This window comes from Schistocerca piceifrons, chromosome 2 (assembly GCF_021461385.2).
Source record: "Schistocerca piceifrons isolate TAMUIC-IGC-003096 chromosome 2, iqSchPice1.1, whole genome shotgun sequence".
In the NCBI taxonomy this organism is placed as follows: domain Eukaryota; kingdom Metazoa; phylum Arthropoda; class Insecta; order Orthoptera; family Acrididae; genus Schistocerca; species Schistocerca piceifrons.
The window spans coordinates 255,202,730-255,222,977 of record NC_060139.1 but is presented as its reverse complement, the minus strand read 5'-3'; the positions used below and the strand labels follow the sequence as shown (position 1 = coordinate 255,222,977).

Sequence of the window (20,248 nt, the reverse complement as noted above, 5' to 3'; positions counted from 1 at the left end):
ACGTTTCTACGTTTCTACAGTCCTAAACAGATAATATATATATATATATATATATATATATATATATATATATATATATACACACACACACACACACACACACATAGGTCACTCAGATCCCAGGATCAGAGGGAGTGTCCTGCAGTGAGGACTAGAGCAGACAAAGATAAAGGGGGAGGAATCAGGGAGAATAGGGGGGGACAAAGATAGTGTATTGATGAGCACTGCATTAGCTTCAGTCCAGAGAAGATGCCAGAGGAAGAACTAAAGGTGTATTAAGAGAAAGTGGAATGAATAGTGCAATTAAGAACGGGGAGAAAAAGGAGATTGGAAAAAAAGAACACAGAGGGGAAGGAGTGAATGAAGATCTAAAGTGAAAGCAATAAAGAAAATACTTGAGTGAAACATAATAAATAAAAATATAATGGAAAAAGAGAGGAGAATGTTTTAACAGAGGGAGGATGTGTCAGAGGGCAAGTTTAAGGCCGGTATTACACTATCAAATTTCTTTGTCAAAGATTTGATCAAAGATGTGATCCAATATTCCGTCCAATATATTTGACAAAGATCTCTGACGTAGCGCTAGAAGGGGTATTACACTGTCATCAAATTTTTCGTCGAAGTTCAAGATGGCTGATAACAACTTGTTATTTAACCGCAGCAGTTCTACGTACTCCAATTGCATTGTGTGCACATGTGGAAAAGAAGTGGGGGGAAAAAATGGAACCATACATACGAGGTTGACAGTCTTAAAAGTCCTGGGATTACAACTTGATAATAAATTCAGTTGGGAGGAGCACACCACAGAACTTCAGAAAGGCCTTAACAAATCTCTATTTGCAATTCGAGTGTTAGCAGACATAGGCAACATAAAAATGAAAAAGCTTGCATACTTTCATTCCATAATGTCATATGGGATAATATTTTGGGGGTAAATCTTGAAGTCAAACAAAAGTTTTCAAGGTCCAAAAGCGTGTAATACGTATTATTTGTGGAGTAAATTCACGGATCTCCTGCAGAAACCTCTTCAAAGAACTGGGTATACTAACTACTGCCTCTCAGTGTATTTACTTCTTAATGAAATTTGTCGTAAATAATATATCTTTTTCCAACAAACAACTCAGTTCATACATACAATACCAGGAACAAAAATGATCTGCACAAGGACTTAAAAGCACTTACTTTAGTTCAAAAAGGGGTCCACTACTCAGGAACACTCATCTTCAATAATGTGCCAGGAAACATAAAAAATTTAGTTAGAAAGAAAGATCAGTTTAAAAGGAGCCTGAAAGACTTACTACTGGCCAACTCCTCCTACTCCATTGGCGAAATTTTTAATAGAAACAAATGATGTATTTATTCATACTATTAGCATTGTTATTTCAGCTTAAAGAAAAATCGACATGTTCCACATCCACGAGGATCTCCTCAGCACGGATCTATGGAACGAAAAACTAATCTAATCTGGGTGAAGCCGTAGGTTTTACGACGACACGATAAAAACATTCAACAAAACTTGTTACGTGAGCTTACAGTGGAAGACGTCAAGTCGTACATCAATTACTTAAGAATGGATGAGCATACATTTCTGTATGTGCTCAATGAAGTGTATCCTCATATCACAAAGCACAATATTCACTTAAGAACTGCTACATCTTCAGAAGACAGGCTCACTATAACACTCCGATTCCTTGCTCCAGGAGAGGGTTATGTTAGGTTGGGTTAGGTTAGGTCAGGTTAGGTTTCCAATCTTCTTAATCTATTTTTGTATTCAGCGTGCCTCACGTTGTAAAGCGCCTCATCAGCTTCAGACATCTCTATTAATTTTGTAGTTGTTGGCACACACCAACTGTATTTACCGGCAATGGTTATAAAAACACTACAGACGACAGAACGCTGCAGTGAACAGAAGACAAGCGGTTTCTTTGATCAAATATACAGCGAGGCCCTAGATTTGATCAAATATTGGACGACTTTTGACAAAGTCCCTATTACACTATCAAATATCTTTGACAAAGATTTTGGACAAAGATATTGGACAAAGAAATTTGATAGTGTAATACCGGCCTAAGGAAACTAGAATTGGGTGGGACAATCCACACAACCTGTGTGGCATAGCAGATGCTCAGATTTTGTATGCCCCCCTCCCCCTCTCCACTGTATGTGTGTGTGTGTGTTTGTGTATTTAATTTCTTCAAACAATACTCACCTTTACCCTTCCATCTTAGCTTTGCCACACTCTGGCTGAAGTCTACATGTATCCTTCGATCATCAATCAAAACATTGTCCATTTTAAAATATGCATCCTCACATGATTTCCGGTCTTCAAATTCTACAAATGCGTACTGCAGAGAGTCTCCAGTCACTTTATCACGTATTACCTCACAGCTGAAAATGAAAAATACATAAACAAATTACTTCCTAGCAAAAAATATTAAATATTGCATTAAACAGATGGAGTTCCTCCGTTTCCACTTGTTACAGTGTGTGGTGTACTGTTATGAAACCGAATGACATAGACAGCATATTTAGAAGTGACTTTTCATATATTAACACTACAATCATGATGCTGCTATAAAAAATAATTTCATCTGTGACTATGATCACGGTCAATATTACTAACGCAAACATAAATCATGAGTTTGTAACACATTTGTAAAATATTAATGTAAAAAAGGAAAGCAAAAACTGAAGAGAAATGCTGCTTTTTGGGTCATCTTTTACAACAGCTGTGTGAACAAACTATGTCATCAGGATTATTTCACCAGTGGAAAAATGCTCCCATCAGAGATGACAGAGGCCGGGAATGACCAAGTTATTCTTCAGTGCTATGCTTCTCTTACATTCCACTACAAGATCCATGGGTTGATGCATGGCATGACACGTGGCAGTTACCTTTCTAGCGCCTACTGCAGGAATGATCACTTCATCCAGCACACACAGTCTCCACACACTCAGATGTGCATCTTCCTATCCACTGTATCTCATCTTGTCTAGCATAAACTTCGAGCGACCACAATCTATAATTGCCTGAGAGGATTTCAAAAAGTCCCATCCGAGAATGACGTCATGACTACATTATTGTAAGATGATGAATTCTAAGGGCTGTATATGGCCACTTACACCCACACGAATGGTACATCTTCCTGTAGGTTTTACATATTTACCATTAGCCACCTTCAGCAGAGATGTATTGTTGTCGAGGAATACTGTTTTCTGCAACTGGCAATGGTACTTCCACAAAATGACTGAATATGATGCTCCAGAGTCCACAAGAGCTTGGGTTGGTCGGCCACCCATCGATGTAGTTTCCTATCATTTTTGTAGTGATTTTTCTCTTCGGTGGCCTCACTCCAAGGAAAGTCGCACCCTTTAGTTTTCCAGGTTGCGGCAGCTAGGTGATTGGCATGTTGGGGAGCATCCTCTCCAGTGGCTAGCTTGCGGCGATGGTGAACTACGCCATCCTGCACCCACATATTCTTGTTCACCTTTGTCGACCTGGAGTTGGAGTTGGCTAAGATCAGTCTGCTGTCTTATGGTGTGGGCGTCATCAAATATCTGCCGCCTTTCTCGACAACAGCGCACCACATGTCCTGGTCATCTGCAGTGGAAACATACTGGCTGGTTATCCTGGGTCCTCCAGAGGTCTGTCTTCCTTGGTGCCCAAACAGGTTCCTCATGTGGCATTGTAGGAACGAACTCTGCCTGGGTCTCGAATTTTCACCGTTTTAAAGGGAAATGAAAGATGAGAGATTGGGTTCAATTTCTGTCCCACTTCCTCCCTTACGACCTCTTGAAGTTTTTTTGGTCACTGTGTAATCCAAGTGCCTTCTAAACTTCCTTTCTCACTATCTGACAAACACTTGTGAAATTAGTTTCTTCCTCCATTACAGACATCAATACGACGTTTGGAAGCCATTAAAACTTCTTGCATGTAATTCTTTTTTGATACATTGCCTCAATATACTGGCACCATTTTATGAAGTCGTCTGCTGTCAAAACCTTCTTCAGGAGTAGGGCTTGATACATGTCCTCAGCAACACCCTTCATGAGATGTGCAACCTTACCTTCCTCCTTCATTCTAGGAGCCATCTCCAAGACTTCTTGAATGTAGGATGCTGTAATTTCACCTGGACACTGTGCCCTGCACTTTAATTTATCTTCAGCCTTGCACTTCTGTCGTGTGTCGCCGAAATACTTGCGCAGTTCCGCCTGAAATACTTCTCAGCTTGTGAACTTCTCCTCGTCCTCATACGATTGCTTGGCAGTGCCCTCCAAATAGAAAAATACGTTAGCCAAACACACGGTGTCATCCCATTTGTTAATTTGGCTATATGCCGCTCATATACCTTCAGCCACTTGTTTGGATCTTGGCCATTGTCACCAGAGAACCCGGAAAGATGTCTCAGTTGGTGGCACACAGTTGCTGTCATCGTAACGCCCTCTTCTTCTTCTGTCTCCGATAGATTGCAATCTGTTGAATACGGCTCAAACTCAGGTTTCTAGCCACGTAAACGGCGGCTCTGTCGTGCCCTAATGGCAGCCATTGTGTCGTCGATAATGTTCGCTATCACAATTTCCAATACCCAGCACCTCCATCAGAATAATGTCACGTAGAAGAAGGTGTAATTAGATGAATGACGAACACTAACTTCACTTACCGAAGGTTTTTCAGTACTTGCACGTGCAAGAGCAAGGAGTAATCTGCCTCCAGCCGGAACACACACAGTATATATACAGCTACAGAACATTCCAGTACAATGATTCTTGACATTTGTGGATACTTCGAGAGTGTACTCGGACCGAATACAGAAATTAAAACTGTACAGTCCAGATGAGTTTTGAACTCACGACCCTCCATGCAACAGTGTAGTATCATAACCACTAGACCACAAAGCTATTCAGCTCTGTGACAATATCATCTTAACACCATATTAAAAATTTCAATGATATGTCATAAACAGAAATTATAGAAGTTGCCATCCCCACAGTTGGTACTTTTCATACCCCGAAAAACTGTTCTCTCTCTCTCTCTCTCTCTCTCTCTCTCTCTCTCTCTCTCTCTCTCTCTCTCTTTTGAGGGGGGTTCTCAGCAACACCCATGAATAAATGGTGCTTTTATAAACTGCCTAAGGTCCAACCTAGACCACACCTAATGCAAATGAAACCAACTGATTTGCTCAATTTTCCTGAGCTGGAGGAAGTGTGTAATGTCGAAATTTTGATTCTGTACTGTAGGATAGTGCTCATTCCTGTGACAGGTGTACGAATGGTTGCTACGCCAAAACATTTTACCCCTTATCTCTGTTATCAATAGAACCACCATATATTAGTCCCTGAAAAATGGCAGTTTTGCGTGCAGCTTTTTGGAACATACTGATATCATGCACGGACTTATGGTAGCAAACAGTGTATCTGGGACACAGAACTTGAAATATTTATACACAACTTTATGCAGCTATCTCATGTTTAAATAGCTTGTATAGTGGTTATGACTGAATGAAATCTAGAACAACACTGCCTAGGTTTACAATATTGTGAACTTTAACAAAAAAATGTAAGGAACAGCAAACTGTGTAGATCAACGAACTGCACGATATTAGTAACTACCTTTTAATTTTTCCAAATCGGCTGAAAATGATTTCAAGGTCATCATCTGTGGTCACAGGATTTAGCTTGCACACAAAAAGTACATTTTCAGGAGGGGCAACATCAACATCAGGTATGTCGCCTATGATTTCCAGTATAGTTGCCTGAGCCTTTGCTTCCCTTTCCTTTCTGATTTCCTCGATCTCTATGGCAGAACGACCCTTCGTCTCATCCAGTTCCTCATCTGGTGCAATGCGGCTATTCTGAAACAGGAGAGAGTAATATTTTTTATTTCAACAGCCAAAACCATTTCATTAGTTTAAAATAAATAAAGTGTAATGGTAAAAAGGAAATTTTCAAACACTGAGAAAATTAAAGAGGGCTATAATTTTAGGGTGTGTGTAAAATTAAAAGATCCAGTAAACAGCCATGGTAATTATGACTACAGTGAAAAATAGAAACACCGTATAAAAGTAGCTCTGAAAGCAATGGCAAGTACAGAAACATTTGTTCTATGTAGCTATGTGAAGTTAATGAAGTCACAATGAATGAACACAAAGTGTGAAGTCTGTACATTAAGGTACTACCATTGTTTTTATTATACTGTTGGAGTTGCAGCTGCAGCCTTCTACGGGGCTGGAAGGAAGTACACCACATCCGTGTTGTGGGCGTTCCTAAACAGAGCTTATTGTTGTTTACTACCAGCCACTCATCCTCCCACTGACCCAAGACTCTATGAGATCAACATTGAGATTATAGCATGCAGGGGATAGCACACTGAAACATCTGCAGATCAAGACATGCCTCCTTGACTGCTAGAACTGCCCTTTCATTCTCAGCAATCCTGATGTGCCCTGGTACCCAGCAGAAAGCCACCTCCTTCCTCAGTTGTTGTAGTGTAGGAGGGTATCCTAAATGGTATTAACTATTTTATCTGCTGGGTACAAACTTTCAATGAGTGAAGGGCACATTTAGAGAATCGGAACAGACAAGCAATTCAAAACCGGAAGAATGTCTCATCAGCTACAGTGCCCGCAAGATCGCAGACAATTATGCATAAAGGACAGTAAATGCTTGAGGGAGTCGGACTTGAGGAAACGATCCAGGAAAACAACAGAGCAACCAGCAGAATCCCCTATTCGACCCATCTGTAAAAACAGCTACATAGTTGTGGTGCTCAGATAACATGCCAGAAAATGTCGCATTAAAACGGAAGCAGGACTGCAATCTCTCTTGTACCCCAACAAATCTAAAATCACTCTGAGCCTCTCCAGTAATCAGGGCAGCAGGCGGTTAAAACCCTGGGTCTGGAGCTGTACTGGCTCCGCACTGAGGGACTTCAGTACATGTTGCACACGGAACCCAAACAGCATTGTGGCTCATCGACAGTTTGATATAAGACAGTCCAGAGGTGGATGAGCAACACAGTATGGTGTGCAGGTGAAGTCGCAGCTGCGAGAAACTTGCACGCCTGACACACCAGGAGGAGCTGTCACCAGATGGTAAGTGGCGGTTTCCCGGCTTCCGCACAGAGACTGGGCATGGGACTGGTCCTATAAGCACCTGTAGCCAGCCCGAGTCCCTCATAGTGGACACCATCAATGAACTTCAAATAGGAAGGCCTCTCTGATCCATACACTGTGCAGCACCCTTAGTCCAGCCATAAACACACAAAAGCCCTATAAAACTGGAGGAGATGCCCCTGTCTGCTCCCCAAGACCTGTGGCTAAGGCACTTTAAGGTATTCAGTGCCCTCACGGTTCTGGCTTTCAGGTATCTCAGATGTGGCAACTGTGACAATTTGAAGTCAAAAATGAGGCCCAAAAATTGCACTGAATCTCCAAAAATTTAGGATGGTATCCCTCATATGCAAGGCAGGTAAATTAAAAATATGATGTGAATGATTAAAATGAACACACACACACACTTATCTGCAGAAAACTGAAAACCTGTCTTTGCAGTCCACTCCTCTAACATCCGCACTGTAAGCTGCAACTGACACCACGCTGATGCAACACTGGAGAGGGAACAGAAAGCAGCAAAACTGTGCATGAACAAGGAGCACTGTACTGGAGACCCTACAGTAGATGTGATACTGCTGATGGCTACGGCAAAGAGGGTAGCACTTGAAACACTGCCCTGAGGGACACCTGCTCAAAACAATCTGACAATGAGATACCCACGTGGGTCATAAAACAGCGCAGACAGGAAAAGACTGGATGAAGATGGGGAGGTGGCCACAAAAGTTCCATTGATGCAGTTGAGCAAAAATACAGTGTCGCCAAGTAGGATCATACATCATACACGAAGAACATTCCAATGCAGTGATGTCTACGTAGAAAAACCTGCTGAATAGCTGCCTCTAGCAGGGCCAGGTTATCGACAGTGGACCAAAACCTTCGGAATTCACACTGAGAGCGGTTAAGGAGTTGCCTGGTCTCTAACAGCCAGGTCAGATGATAGTTAACCATTCACTCCAGGTTCTTTCCTACACAGCTCGTTAAGATGACATTCCGAGAACTACTGGGACATGTGTGGTCCTCTACTGGTTTGAGGAGAGGTATCAAAATTGCCTTTCCCCACGAGTTGGGGAAGTTACCTGTCTGCTATATAAGATTATAGCTTTCCAGGAGGATTTCTTTCGACACTGCTGGCAAACATCTAAGCATGCAGTGCCAGATCTGGTCATGACCAGGAATAGATTCACAAGTCTCAGACAGCGCTGATTCCAGCTCCCACAGGGGGAAAGGGTAGTTGTTGAGTTTCGGAATCATGGAACCAAAGTTCAATTTTCTCCTCTCTCAAGTTCCACACTAGCGACGAAACGCCGGAGCCTGGCTGTCATTTTCAGTAGTATGTGCAAAGTTCTCCACCAGCATCTGAGCGATGTCTCCCGTGGCTGTCTGAAGACAGCGTCGTGTCAACTCTGCAGCTATTGGTGAACGACTGCGCTCACCAGAAATCCTCCTGATGGCTTCCCATACCTGTAGAACAAGTGGAATGGTTGATGGAGTCCAGGAATACTTACTATGATCTTTTCTTGCTCTCCTTAAGCAGACGCCAAGCATTTGTTCTCATGACTCTAAAGGCTATAAGGTTGTCTGCTGTAGGGTGGCTTTTAAATTGTCGAAGAGCTGCACGCCTGTTCCGAATGGCTGAATGGCACTCACCTATCCACCAAAGCACAGGTTGTCTCGGAAGATGACCTGAGGCCTTTGGGATGGGTAAGTCAGTGGTACGATGGATCACTTGTGTGATATAGTCCACCTATTCCTGGACACTGTTGCAATGTTCGAACACAGATAGCTTTCTGAACAGCGACCAGTTAGCCCTGCTGACCAGCCATGTCAGTAGCTTCTCTTCATGTAGTGCTCCATCAAGTAGGTGAATGCAGAGTGGAAAGTGGTCACTGGAATGGAGGTCGTCAATGACCTCCCACTGAACAGAGTCTGTGAGGGCTGGAGAAAGAGAGGCCAATGGCTGAGAACGACAAAGTAGCAGTAAAGAAGTGAGTGTGAGTACCTGTGTTTAGGATGCAAAGCTTGTGAGGCATCAAGAGGCTTTCCAAAAGTCGACCCCGAGGGCAAGTAGAGGTCGAGTTCCCAAAACATGATGGGCATTGAAGTCTCCCAGTATGAAGATCAGATGGGTAAACCATTTTAACTAATGAGGTGGTACTGAACAGAATTGGGGAGAGAGAGTCCAAGGCTTGAATGCAACAAGTAGATTTGAACACATGTCCATTGCTTTGAATAATGGAAAATCTGGGATGAAATAATGACCATATGAGAAGGATGGATTGCTAGTCACCACATAGAGGATGCACTGAATGTGACCAGATAGGCACGATGAAAAAGGACAGCTAGATATTATTACCTATTGGACTAAGCAACTCAGCACCTCCGCTACACTGTGAGTAGCAACTTTCCTTTTCATAATATTCTAACATTCCATCTTGGATTTTCCATTGTTTGATGTTGGACTAAGTACTTCACCAGACATAGACAAAACGAAAAGAAAAAACACACACATGGCGACTGTCATCACCTGGCACTATGGCCTGACTGCAACAGTGTCTGATGTGAATGGTGATCTTTACACGGGGGTACAGAAAAGAAGTGGGGTCGGGAGAGGTAGCAGGATAGGAGTGGGGCGAGGTGATACTGCTGCCTGTGGGAGTGTGCAGTTATGTGGTGGTGACAGGATGGATGGTGACCTGCTAGGCGTAGCATCAGGAGACTGTGCTTGAAAGGGGGAAAGGGCAGGTTGGGAGGACAGAAGCAGAGAAGGGTAAGGATTATGTAGGTGCACTTACGAAACGGAAGGCATGTACAGTGCTGGAGTGGGAGCGTGGGAAGAGAGGGGATAGGCAGTTGGAGGATATGCATTAGTGAAGGCTGAAGTGAGGGTGGGTATAGGAATGAAGGATATGTTGCAGGGAGAGTTCTCAACACCCGGTGTTTGCGGGAAGAATCCAGAAAAACCCAGGATTGTTCCAAATTTTGCAATTCAGAATAGCTGGTGTTGGTGGCGGAAATTATGGATTCTTCCCGCAGATACCATCTATTCTGAATTGTAAAGGTTTTAACTCTCCCTGTGACACAGCGTTCATAGCAGTAACCCCTTGGCCTCCAACTTCACTTGTTCTGTCCTCCACCTGCATGTCTCCTTCACCGCCAGTGTACCAACATTGTCCCTTCCTCTTCTCTACTTGTCCTCCCCCTCTCCCTACCAATATGACACTTGGTACACAACTATCAAGCGGGACCACACGAACATAAGAAATATATTACTGTCATGATATTTTTATGGTTTTGTGATTATTTGTGTATCTCATGACTTGTACATAGTTTTTATTCACTTGATGTTTGGACTAGCAGCTGTACTTATAGCTGTGTGGGTACTTGTATTTGTGACTTCTGCCTGATGATGTGTAGTAATACTCAAAATTGCAATTGCAATAAATAAAAAATAAATTATTTGACAGCTGTAAGCAAAAACAACAATCAGTACAACAAAAACCAACCAAATCACGAAATTTCACTTTTTTATTCACTTAATGACTAGTTTCATGTGGTGACCCCATTTTCAAATCATCAGAAAAGATAGCCAAAAATAGTTATTTTTCAAAATTAAAAATCATGTTAAAACTGTAAGCACTATAGCTGTTTGTTTGCACATTTTTGGAAATACCGTATCTGATTATCAGTTACGATGATTTGAAAATGGACACTGGACCGAAACTAGTCACTGAGTGAATAAAAAAAGTGAAATTTGTAATTTTGCTTGGTTTTCTGTTGTACTGATTAACTGAAGTTCCTAACCTACAATAATTACAGCATGCTGGAAATTTGCACAGATAATTGTACATGCTACCAGCCAGTCAAGGAATATTTTAGGGAATTGGTTTAAAAAGAACTGTTTCAAAGGCTCTTTACAAGTTATCTCACAGAACAACTTCCACTGTGCCTATGTGACACAAGTTGCCTGCCTTTCAGAACCGAGGCAGTTCTGTTCAGTTACAGCTGCTGACAATAGAAGCCTTGAGCCCTCTGCTGAAACTGCTAGCGAATTCATGCCATAGGTTTTAGCCAATGGCGTGTGTGGACTCTGCAGGATTCTGCAGTGCAGAACACAGTTGCTTTGCTCTCTCATGATCCAGACCTCAAGCAGAAGAGATGTCTTCCTCTGCATTCCATGACCAGCCACCAACATGTTAACATGAACTACCTCCCCTTCCACTGTCTACTTATTGAGTGTTCAACCTCCTAGACTGGCCTGAAAGTTGTAACTTTTGACCCTAGGTGCCTTGTATACCGTACACTGAAATATATTTTCTTTATTTTACCTAATTTCCTGTTCTGTCATTTAACAGCTGCCCTGGATGCCAGCTTACAGGTCCTGACTGCTTGACCTCCTGTGCACTGTTCTCGTAAAGAGAATCCAACAATCTCCCCCCCCCCCCCCCCCCAACGTATACAACAATGTTTAAAAATTACACGAAGGCTGTGGTAGTAGTCCCCTCCAGAGGCATACAACATGCCCAACATTTTCTCAATTTTTGCAAAGCCTCCTGGAATGCATTTTCTGGGACTGTGCATTTTTTCCCATTAGGAATTTTGTGCACCATGGCCACACAACAAGTATTGCAAACAAGGGAAACTCAAGCACTCATTTTTGGAAGTTGTTCATGGGCTGACTGGTTCCCCAAGTTATAAGGTGAAACATCCCTAAATCTCCCAGGAACACGTAAATGTAACTTTGGGTGAATGCTTATATGGGTCCACGACAGTTGCTCCTAATATGAGAATATTTTCCATACAGTTGGCTGTACACATTTCTTTTGGTAACTTGGTCTTCATTATATTCCTAATGTTTCGAAACATCAAACTATGTTACAACATTTTTCATAATGTAAATTTCTTAGTGTAAAAAGTTGATATTAACATCATGAAAACCGCACAGTATCAATACATCTAATGGTCAGCATCTGCAAGTAAATATATTACAACAGCTTGTACATAATATAAACACTGGTTTACTGAAAGAATAAAATGTCTTGCATCTACAATTTTTCCACACTAGCATGTAGATGATTTATGAAATGACATTGAAACAGATTTGTTTGGATTCGATATGCCAGCGAGCATAGTTGTAAATCTTGCTTTGTCTTTCAGTTCCAGGTGCACAAGATATTTTAATAAGAAATGTATGTACTATAATGTCTGCTACAGTTTTGCTGATATCATGGTTTCAACACATATTTCTAGGAAAGATAATTTTATTGGTACATAAGCAATTTGGAATAGTTTGTAATTCCATTCAACGATCTAGTTATCACTAGTTGTGGTCATATTATCTTGCACTATGTTTTTATGGCAATACATTTTAACTCTATGATTCTGTACTTTATTTAATATAAATCTCTGTACAACCTATTGTCCCTATTTTCTCCTACTGTGCAAATAAATACTCTGCATCATAAATCTATTCAATAAAAAAGAATGCTGATGACAACCATTATAAACATGGAGCTGAGCTTAGCTATTTAGGTTTTCATAAGCAGCTTACTCAATTTGAATCATATCTGCTAGTTGGCAAGTTCTTGACTATTAACTCTTGACTATTAACACCTACGTTTGAAATTATATTTGGTGCATGACTATATGAGTGAACTGGACTTCATCTTGGTATGTATCGTACCTTGTGAAACTCAATGTTCTCTACTGTAAAGTGACATACATGTTTGTGAATTGAACATTTAGGTTTGACTTCACGTGTTTTTATTTTATTTTAGCAATGAGGATGATTACTCTGTGATTGAAATCAATACGCAATAACAAAAAATGGTTTCAAATTTATACGACCAATGCTGAAGTTTCTCTTGTTTGGAATAGGTCTCTTATTATAGTGTTGTTTAGGAACAATGTACTTTCAACATGATTTTAAGTTTGGGAAACAGGGAAAAGTCTGCTGGGATTAGGTCTGGAGAATAGCGACAGGGTGTATGGGGCCCAAAAGGAGTCTGATATTTCGCCAGAGAGCTAGTGCACTGTAACGATACGATATATGAGTCCAGTTTTCCCACAATTCCAGAAACGGAACTATCACCACCCCCTCGATATTCGGCCAACTTGTGTGCCTTTTTCTTAGTTCAAAATGCTTAAACCACCCAAAGCACTGTGTGTGTGACTTACACAAGCCTCACTGTGCACCTGACTACGCAAACAAACTGCCTCTGTAAGAATTTTGCCTCGCTTGTATCATAATTTAAAATACACACATTGTACAAGCTCTTACACTGTCACTAATCCAACGATCACTTCAGTGACTGCAACTCGGCAACTAACAGTTGAGTTAAACAGACGTAATGGCAGTTTGTTGTGTAAACTGACACTAGATGCATTCAGGAGCTGCAGCATGCTGATTCAGTTGGTTGGTGCACTGTTTCAAAAGTTCGGTCTTTCTTTGAAAACATCTCATATTTCCATAATATCAAATGAAACTGATGTTGCACATAACTGAAGGCAGTAAAATCTTTCTCATTTTCACTCAATTCCTACCAGCCATTCAGAAGACAGGATGGATCTGTCCACTAGCTCTCTCTTGCATTGACCACTGGTAAGAACAGCATTGTTAACCAATGTAAACATGCGCTTCATTTTGTGGCTCATTCTTTATTTTCTGTTCAGCTGATGACTGAAGGCACAACAGTGCTTAAAGTAGGACCCATAGCACATATCTGCACTGGTATTATTTTTCAGAGAATTTCGAAGTGCATAACCAGACATAAAATTGACTATAGAATAATTGAAATCTCCAGTAACACTTGATACCATAATAATACATCTGAGTATTGAACAGAAGTCAATTTTGCACCACACCACAAGCCTGCACATATTTTAACAGACAAGGAAATAAACTCATCTTACTGGCTTTTTACAAAAACTATGTACAAATACTTGCCACATACTTATGAGGGTGGTTTGTTAAATCCAACAAAAAATGCAATAAAAATGTTTGTTTTGAAACAACTCACCTTCCTTCTCAATGTAGTCTCCTTGGAGGGTATACGAAGGGGAACCCAAAAATAACCAGAATTTCTTTCTAGAAAGCACGTACTTTATTGTTTTAAAATACAACCTTAATCTCCTTCGAAGTATCTCCATTAGCAATAATACACTTGTCAAACGTTCATTCCAGTGTTCGAAGCTTCTTTTGAATTCGTCCTCTTTGATACCTGTTAGCACTTTAATGACATTGCGTTTTACGTCTTCGACATCCGCATAACGCTTCCCTCTCAAGTCTCTTTTCATCCTCAGGAATAGGAGGAAGTCCAAGGGTGCTAAATCCGGCAAATAGGGCGCGTGGGTCAAGGTAGTCGTCTTCGTTGAGGTCAAAAACTGGCGAACGCTGAGAGCCGTGTGCGCAGGAGCGTTGTCGTGATGCAGAAACCACACGACAGAATCCCACAAAGCCAGAGGTTTTCGCGACAAACTTCTGCGAAGCCGCTTCATAACCTCTAAATAGAATTGTTTGTTTACTGTCTGGTTTTCAGACACAAATTCAGAGTGTACGATTACTTTGATGGAAAAAAAATCGTTTTCACATTCGATTTCACTTGTTGAGCTTTCTTTGGTTAAGATGAGCCAGCTGACTTCCATTGTGATGACTGTTGTTTACTTTCTGGATCGTACCAATAGTACCATGACTCATCACCTGTAATGATTTTGTTGAAAAAATGTGGATCATCTCTGAACGCGTCCTTCATTTCGAGACAGGGTTGAACACGACGATCCCTTTGATCTCCGGTAAGAACGGAACGAATTTTGCTGCCACTCTTCGCATCCCCAAATCGATGGTCAAGATGCGCTGAATTGAGCTCCAGGACAACCCGGACAAGTTCTCGAGTTGGTCGATTGTCCTGCGTCAATCTTCACTGATGAGATCACGGGTTTTGTCGATGTTGTCTTCGCTTCGAGCAGTTGAAGGTCGACCGGAAAGGAGCTGATCTTCAACCACCATTTCTCCCTTTTTAAACCGAGAAAACCATTCGTACACTTGCGTTTTACTAAGAGCATGGTCTTTGTATGCTGTCTGAATCATCGCAACAGTTTCTGCTGTGTTCTTGCCGAGCAAGAAACAAAACTTCACTGTCGCAGGTTGTTCATTAAGAACTAGCCATTTCCTTGTGTTATGTCTGCACTTTACACACAGTCAAAGAGCTGCCAAAACACCACACTTCTCACTGTTGAGTGACGCCGCGTGGCAGAGCTCTTACTACAACCCTCTGGAGGCGCAACCTGCTACTACAAGTACACAATGTGCAGCATTATGATTCCGGTTACTTTTGGGTCCCCCCTCGTATACTTGGCTCAGCGATCCTCCAGCGTTTTCATCCCACCGGAAAAACAGGTTCTATCAAACTCTGCAGAATATTTATTGACTGCAATTATCACTTCCCTATTCGATGAAAATTTCTTTGCAGCAAGCCAAAGTTTTAAGTTAGGGAACAGGAATAAGACACTTGTGGTTAAATCTGGTGAACTGGGTGGATGAGGAACCAATTCAAAGCCTAATCCGTGCACTTTTGCCATTTCTATCACTGATGTGTGCATTATCCTGGTGAAAGAGCACCTTTTTTGTGTGCCAACCCAGGTCTTTTTTTCAGCAACACTAGTTTCAAATGCTCCAAACAATGAAACGTGATAGGGTCCAGTATGGTTCTGCCTTTTTCCACATAATCTCTGAGGATTAATCCTTGGGGATCTCAAAACACCTTACCACCTGATAAAATGGCCTTTGCCTTCTTCAGTGCATTTTCAGCAACCTTACTCCCTTGTTTTGAAGGGATTACAGAAGTGTCCGATTCCACCCGTCTGCTATGACCCATGATGTCATTAATATGGCAGAAATGGGTATTCTAAGCATCTCCAATATGGTGTCTATGATGTCAATACATACACACAGCAACAAACATGAAAATACATATAAATAAGACAATAACCTCTCCCTCCAAAAATACAATCAAACTAACAGGAGAACTGCGGGAAATTGGGGGTTTTACGACGAGGACAATCTAAATACAACACACACACACACACACACACACACACACACACACACACACACACACACACACACACAATAATAATAATAATACAAAATCTACAGTTATCAGACACTTTCCTTGACTTATACAGGTCAACCACAGCTGGCGATACCAAAACACCAATGTCTACAGCAAAAACTACGAAAATTGGAATCAGACATTTCCCTTGACCACAGCTGACGATACCAAAACACCAATACCCAAATTTAAAACTATGAACATTGGAATCGGTCATTGCCCTTGACCTATATAGATCAACCACAACTATTGATATGAAAAAACCAACACCTACAACTACGAAAAACAAGACCACAACACCTCAAAAATTAAAAAGGCAAACATCACTACGTAAATTAAAACACATTCAATGAACAATAAAAACACAAAACATTACAACTTGAAAAAAATAGACAAAAAAATATTTACTTACTCCCCCCCCCGCGCGCGCCCACACACACACACACACACACATGGCGCCATCAAACACAATAAGACAACATCTACAAAAACAAAAAAACTCAAACTCTGTGCCTTAATGACATCACACACCATGGCACCCTTACATCATGGGTCAAAGCAGACAAGAAGAAATGGATGCTTCCGCTGACCCGTTTTGACTGCCATTTTGCCTCTGATGTCTGATAACAGATCAAGCTTTCGTAGCCAGTCATAAATCAGCATAACAAAGTCTTGCGGACTGCGATTAAACAGCAGCAGACATTGTTTTGAAATGCTGTAATAGATGTGCTTTTGGTTGACGGTGAGCAACTGCAGCACCCACCTCTCACAGCATCTTCATAGCCAATTATCGGTGCAGGATATTATATACTCACTCAGCTGAAATGCCCACAGTCTCTGCAATCTCATAAATTTTTATTCAATGGTCTCGCATTAACATATCACAGATTTTGTCAATGATTTCTTTTGTGGTGATCTCAATTGGACAGCTGGAGCAAGCTTCACCTTCTGGGCACGTCTGACCATGTTTAAATTCATTAATCCAAAAGTAAATGGTCTTCAATGATAGTGCAGAGTCCATGTGAACTTCAGCCAATTCTGTTTTGAGTTTGCTGGCAGTCCAACCCATCCAATGAAAATGTTTAATAACAGCACGAAACAGGATTTTCTTCACTTTCAATCACAGTAGAAACACTGACAGCTGTTGACAATGAACTGTATGCTGTAAGTTGTTGAATGTCCTCTTCACGCAATGAGAACATCCCTTAGAAATGCATCTATCTACAAGACGATTTTTATATACAGGAAACAACTGTGACAAAATCATTAATGTATTACATTACTGGCACTTCATAATAATTTCAGGAGCATATACAAAGAAAATTCTGATAAAATGAAACAATTATAGGAAAATATGGAACTAAAGTTACCCAGGAGCACTAACCTGTAGATTTTCCTTAGTTGGCAGAGGAGAAGAATCGGGCACAATTAGTCCCGGAGGATCATCATATGGATCTTCTAAAATAACAGTATGAGTGATCCTAAAAAAGAAGACATATTTCAACCTTACATACAGTATACTATTACTCATTATGAAATATTTTCCACTCTAGTCTGTTCATTTGTATAAATGCAGCCATTATACGAATTGTGCTTGTCTTTCACAACTAATTCAGAACTGTCTGCACAAAAATTTGACTACACAATAAGTGATCAATTCATCTGGAAAAATAAAGAGGATAATAAGGACTGTTGTTCAGAATAAGCAACAGATCAGGGGATGTAGGTTCACATTAATGTTTGCACTAGTCAAATTTCATGCAAAGTCTTTCCAATTTTATACTCAATCAATATGCACTTTCATGGTGAAAGCATTACTACACTCTGCAAATTGAGAAATATTTTCTGTTGCTACACACTAAGTTAACTGCTGCTCGATGTTATTCATATAAAGTTGGTGAAAAATGGGTAACTCCGCTTCGACACAATTGAAAGTAATTTCGGAATAATGATAGTGCCTTAGTGGAGAGCCATTCCACCAAAAGTAAAACCAAATTCACAAAAAATAAAATCCTTGATTATTGTATGTAAATTTGTTGGAGCAAAGTTCAAGATGCCTACATTGTATACAACACACATGAAAACACAGTAATTTATACATCAACATCTACATCCATACTCCGCAAGTGGAGGGTACCCTGAGTACCTCTATCGGTTCTCCCTTCTATTCCAGTCTCGTATTGTTTGTGGAAAGGATTGTATGCTTCTGTGTGGGCTCTAATCTCTCTGATTTTATCCTCATGGTCTCTTCGCAAGATATACGTAGGAGGGAGCAATATACTGCTTGACTCTTCGGTGAAGATATGTTCTCGAAACTTTAACAAAAACCCGTACCGAGCTACTGAGCGTCTCTCCTGCAGAGTCTTCCACTGGAGTTTATCTATCATCTCCATGACACTTTCGTGATTACTAAATGATCCCGTAGTGAAGCGCGCTGCTCTCCGTTGGATCTTCTCTCTCTCTCTCTTCTATCAACCCTATCTGGTATGGATCCCACACCGCTGAGCAGTATTCAAGCAGTGGGCGAACAAGCGTACTATAACCTACTTCCTTTGTTTTCGGATTGCATTTCCTTAGGATTCTTCCAATGAATCTCAGTCTGGCATCTGCTTTACCGACAATCAACTTTATATGATCATTCCATTTTAAATCACTCCTAGTGCGTACTCCCAGATAATTTATGGAATTAACTGCTTCCAGTTGCTGACCTGCTATTTTGTAGCTAAATGATAAGGGATCTATCTTTCTATGTACTCGCAGCACATTACACTTTTCTACATTGAGATTCAATTGCCATTCCCTGCACCATGCGTCAATTCGCTGCAGATCCTCCTGCATTTCAGTACAATTTTCCATTGTTACAAACTCTTGATACACCACAGCATCATCTGCAAAAAGCCTCAGTGAACTTCCGATGTCATCCACCAGGTCATTTATGTATATTGTGAACAGCAACCGTCCCAGGACACTCCCCTGCGGCACACCTGAAATCACTCTTACTTCGGAAGACTTCTCTCCATTGAGAATAACATGCTGCGTTCTGTTATCTAGGATCTCCTCAATCCAATCACACAATTGGTCTGATAGTCCATATGCTCTTACTTTGTTCAGGATTAGCAAATGAGTGGTTTCAGTCTTACATGAAAAACAAGGTGCAGAAGGTAGGGAGGGTACACCCATCTGCTGTAGATAATTTTTTTAGTAAAACCACTATCAGTCAAGAAAGATACAAATAAAATTTATCTGTAAATGTGGATATGAATCTAGGTATCTGTTGGTAGGATAGCAAACTATTGAACAAAAGTTTCAGAAGGTAAGGAATGATTAATTTTCAGGATTAGCAAATGAATGGTTTCAGTCTTACATGAAAAACAAGGTGCAGAAGGTAGGGAGGGTACACCCATCTGCTGTAGATAATTTTTTTAGTAAAACCACTATCAGTCAAGAAAGATACAAATAAAATTTATCTGTAAATGTGGATATGAATCTAGGTATCTGTTGGTAGGATAGCAAACTATTGAACAAAAGTTTCAGAAGGTAAGGAATGTGTAATTTGCTGTGTGTATTTTATAAATTCTTTAGTACTTCTATTACTAATATGTAAAATTCAACTGTTGTGCCATCATAACTTTTAATGTAATCAAAAAATGTACTGTTTTATTGTCCCATTCGGTCACAGTAAAATATTAATGTTTATGTTATGTAAAAAAGTACTAATGATATATTCAGTGCAATATATTTTATCAGTAAGAAATACCATGGAAAATCAAATCATATTTCTTATTAGTCATCCCACTGTGTCACAGCTTAAAAAGACTTGTTTGAAGACACTGAAAAATGCTAATTATTCCCTAATTTTAATGAAATTCTAGTTGGCTAGTTATTCCCTAATTAAAATGAATTTCTAGTTATTTTTTACAACCTTAAAAAGACTTTCTGAAAAGGGGGAGAGATTCAAATTTTTATATACTTAGTAAAGATTGATATTTACTAGGTTGTTTGTTTTTCTTAATATTTCTTCAAGTATAA

The 20,248-nt window shown here is 40.5% G+C and overlaps 1 protein-coding gene across 1 annotated transcript in view; it reads right to left on the bottom strand.

Moving 5' to 3' along the window:
• LOC124776564 (nipped-B-like protein B) overlaps window positions 1-20,248 on the bottom strand; it is a 77,064-nt gene that overhangs the window by 21,626 nt on the left and 35,190 nt on the right. Inside the window, exons 5-7 of the mRNA XM_047251603.1 lie at window positions 17,604-17,700; window positions 5,611-5,852; window positions 2,210-2,388 (exon numbers count right to left, since the gene is read on the bottom strand). Of these exons, the coding sequence (XP_047107559.1) occupies window positions 2,210-2,388; window positions 5,611-5,852; window positions 17,604-17,700 (518 nt within the window). The remainder of the gene's footprint in view (window positions 1-2,209; window positions 2,389-5,610; window positions 5,853-17,603; window positions 17,701-20,248) is intronic.